At 42.5% G+C, this 4,022-nt stretch overlaps 1 protein-coding gene across 1 annotated transcript; it reads right to left on the reverse strand.

The window, feature by feature from the left end:
• Positions 1 to 1,839: 1,839 nt before the first annotated feature.
• DMAC1 (distal membrane arm assembly component 1) lies at positions 1,840 to 3,682 on the reverse strand. Its single transcript, XM_082843387.1, has 2 exons — positions 3,392 to 3,682; positions 1,840 to 2,537 (listed from the first exon to the last, which is right to left on the reverse strand). Exons 1-2 carry the CDS (start codon positions 3,663 to 3,665, stop codon positions 2,473 to 2,475), a joined length of 339 nt encoding a protein of 112 aa, XP_082699513.1. The 5' UTR covers positions 3,666 to 3,682; the 3' UTR covers positions 1,840 to 2,472.
• Positions 3,683 to 4,022: the final 340 nt, after the last annotated feature.

Genomic DNA, 4,022 nt, shown 5'->3' on the forward strand with positions numbered 1-4,022 from the left:
CTCTAGGGCTGCCAGCAACAGCTGTCTCTGCAATGGGTCCTGGTCAGGTGAAACTCCAGAACTTTTTAGATTGATCTGCATTTGGCCTACACCGGTGCTGCAAGCAACAGCTGCCCAGCAATTGGCCTAGGAAAAAAAGAGACCCCTTACCTCTCCCCCAACACACAGCAAGATCCTAAAGATCAACCTATATTCAGGTCTTTTAATATGTTCAGACATATTCTTAGTTGGTCACTGGATTCTAGATTACTCAGTGCAGTACACAAAGGCAACAAGAGATGGTGTAATGATTTCTTGATCATCTGGAGATTTCAAAGTTTTTACTGTGTAAAGGCTGTGCTAATAGGTATCTTGGACATCATGAAAAAGGTCAATATTTGAATGTATACTCACATTTTGATCTGTGTCCCAGGGAAAACTCTAAGTTCATTTCAAATTACCTATTTTTGTACTTTTTTCTCCTTTCTTTGCTAAAGGTAATTATAAACTCTCATTTCCATGCTGTAAAGAGATTCTAAAGCCCATAAATCATAATTAAGCTGGTGTTCTTAAATTACTGAGTAATAGTCCCTTGATTCTTGAGCCTGTTTGTCCTGCTCACCCCACTTCATCCCAAAAAAAGGGAAGATAATAGGGGCACTAAATGCACTTCCTGCATTGCAGGACTAAGGCAATGTCTCTTCTCTCTCTGAAGTCATCCCTAAAACAAACCAGGACCTCTGACGTTACCACCAGCAGAAATCAAAGCAAATTTTGGAACACACCTCAAAAGAAAAACAACATGAAACAATTTTTAACTACAAGTTCTATTTTTTGGGGGGGAGGGGAGCATTATTCCCAACTGCCTATAGACATGGTAGAACAATACTTTGCTCACACCTAGTTAAGTGACTCCAAGTTGGGAAGAACCAAACATACTTTGGCAATATATCTGATGAGTGGGCAAGTTTATTTGTTAAAAGCTCTTACTTGGTTCAAGATTCATACTAGTACAAATTCTGGGAAAGATGTTACAATTATGTTACAATATATAAGTTTTAAGAGTTACTCTATGTATCCAGTAAGTCAAACCAAGACCAGCAACAAACTGGGTTTAAACTAAGAAAATGTTAGGACTACAGCTGTCCATCAATAGAATGGCTTGCCTTTTAAAGCAGGTAGTAACTTGTCTACGTTAGCATTTTAGTGTCATGGGCCCTCAAGGAAGTACCCTGCTTTGGGTCCCCTCTGTTCCCTTCTAATTTAAAACTTATATATTCACTAACATCACATGACTGAATTGTACATTTCACTAAAATACTTTGTTGTTTGCCTTATGTTGCAATGTCTTCTCAACTGCACAGATATATAACCATCCATGCCATGAATTCTGGTGTAGACAATGCAAGAGACTTATTGTCATTTGTGAGGCTTAAAAGACTTGGGCCCTTCTTTACAATATTAGAAAAATAGCCCTAAAGGTACTCTACTTACTCAACCTATCATTCAAAATTTACACGTTGTGATTGGCAGTTAAATTTAAGAGTAACTTTCTGCTCTGAAAAATAGCTACATGTAACTTTATAGAGAAGCCATAGTATTTCAGAAATTAAAAAACTGGTTGGAAGCAGACTTCTCTTAAAAAGAAAGTGTCTAATATTAAGTTCTCTCAAAAGCAACTAAATTTCATCATAGAAACCTTTCCTGTGCTTGTGGAAAAAGAACCAACCCCCGCCACACTCCCCTCTCACCCCACACACAAAGCACAAAAGACTTTGAACTTCTCTCAAATATTTTGGTACTTGAGCTTTTTATTTTATGCTGATTTTTATGATTATCTAATTGTTTCATAAAGGTAATTCTTGCCTCTCTGGAACAATCCTAGTTCTGAAAGACAAGAACAACTGGACAAGAACAAGTCCTAAGTCTATCACTGACTTGCTGAATGACCCTGGGCAAATCACTAGGACTCTGTTTTTTAAGGTTCACTTACCACCAATGAAATAACCTCCTCAGAGTAGCTGGGAAACTCTCACAAAGTCATGGATCTGACAATGCCTTGGGAAGTATGAGCAGTACACAGATAAATGTTTTATGTACTTCTGCCTATTGCATGATGCCTATCCAGGATGAGGTGGATAGTAGGTGTTGACCCAACCATAGGAGAAGTAGATAGAACTATTTAAAATAACTTTAGCTCACTTTCTCATTTGGTTTATCATTTCCTCTGTATTTTTTAAAAATTATACCCTCCTTCCTCAAATAACACAAAGAACCTCTTCTCTGAGGGATTTATTGGTCCCTGTGGAACCTGCGAAGGCCAGAAACACTCATGGCCAATGAATGACAACCTATGTTTGTCTCTTCAGTCTTATAGTATCTGCAGGACTGAGTCTGCCAATGTCCATGCGTCTGTCCAGAACATCCATACGCCCCATGCTTGTTCTGTGTGTCATGGGGACGCCGAGAGATGACACATTCAATGGTGGTACTTCAACCAGCGCGGAAGGCCTTCCCTTTGGGGTCTGACAGGATGACGACACCCCAGCAAGCAATGCCTAGGGAAAAAACAACAGTACTTTATTCTTTATGTTGTACTTCAATTTACCAGGTGCTTTCATATACATCAACTCATTTAACCCTCATAATACTCCTTGAAGATACAATTACCATTATTTCTATCTTACAGAAAAGTGAAGCTCAGGAAAGGAAAGTTGAGAGAAAAAAAAAATTGTTACTTCCCCAAAGCAAGAAAGTTACTAAAAGGGAATTGATCTGGGTAATCTAATTAAGAAGGTAAGAGATCTGAAAACTTAAAATTCTATTCACTCAGTTGGTCTGAAGCGCTAAAAAAATCACTACATTTTACTGGACGACAGCTTGACAATCACGTACTATTGTTACAAATAAGAACTGTGGGCCACAGTAGCCAATGGTAGACCTTAGTATGTGGGCTTTGAACCCATGTCTACAATCTACCTTCAAAGCCAAAGTTCTTAAACCAAGGTCAAGTGCCCTCACTCAGGCCTTCTCCACAATCTAGAGAAGAAGCATGGGTTTTGGTAACAGATAAGCTGGGAATCAAAGGCTAGCTGTGTCATATCCTGGGTGTCTGACTTCGAACTCTCTGTGCAGGAAAATAGGACTACTATATTCATACCTATCTTTAATAGCTTTTGATAAGATTAAAAAGATTGAGGCTAGTAAGAGTTCTCAAAAACAATATTGTGATTTAAGAAAAAAGAAAGAAAGAAAAGCTTCCCAGTAACTTTTTCTCCCCACCCCCCCATCTTGGGGGGTGGTGGTAAATGCCTGCCACCACGTGGCCAACCCGGGCGCCCCGCCCCCGCCCACGTGGCTGCGCCCCTCTTCTCTCTTCCCCCAGCCCAAGGGTAGTGCCCCGAACTCTCACTGATGCCGAAGACCATCTGCGCAATCGTGCCTGGACCCGGGGGGTATCCCAGCTTCATGGGCTTCCGTGCCACCCAGTACACGTACCCGCCCGCCCCTATCAGCCCGGACCCGGAGAGCACGCGACAGCTCCAGCAGTTATTAAACAGAGGGGCTTCCGCTGGAGGGGTCAGCGCTCCGGGTGCAATGACGGGCACGGGGTTGGCGAAGGAGGCGACCTCAGGAGGCGCAACGTCCTTGACTGGCTCAAGTGGCTGGGAAACGGAAGAACCCATGATTAGGAGCTCGGTCTCAGCCGTAGGAACCTTCCCACGAACTGACGTAGAAGATGTGCCCGGAAACAGAGCGCTGGCGCGCTGCACCGGAAGCAGCCCGAGGGCCGCTGGGAAATGTAGTTCTTGCTTGCCTCGGAGGAGGAAAAAGACGGAGGTGGACTGCTATACGGGTGTTCTGTGGCGAAAACCTTGGCCATGACGAGGCCAGTTTTTTTTCCCTCCTAGTCCTTTTAAGAATTTACCCAACTCCCTAAATGTCTCAACTCGCAGTCTCCTTAGAGGAAAAGTCTGGGTTTCTAAGTATCCTGTCTAATAGGAAAGGTGAGACCTCGGGCATGTCACTTGCCCTGTTTGTGT

Source organism: Leucopleurus acutus (assembly GCF_964270905.1).
Source record: "Leucopleurus acutus genome assembly, chromosome: 7".
Taxonomy (NCBI): Eukaryota; Metazoa; Chordata; class Mammalia; order Artiodactyla; family Delphinidae; genus Leucopleurus; species Leucopleurus acutus.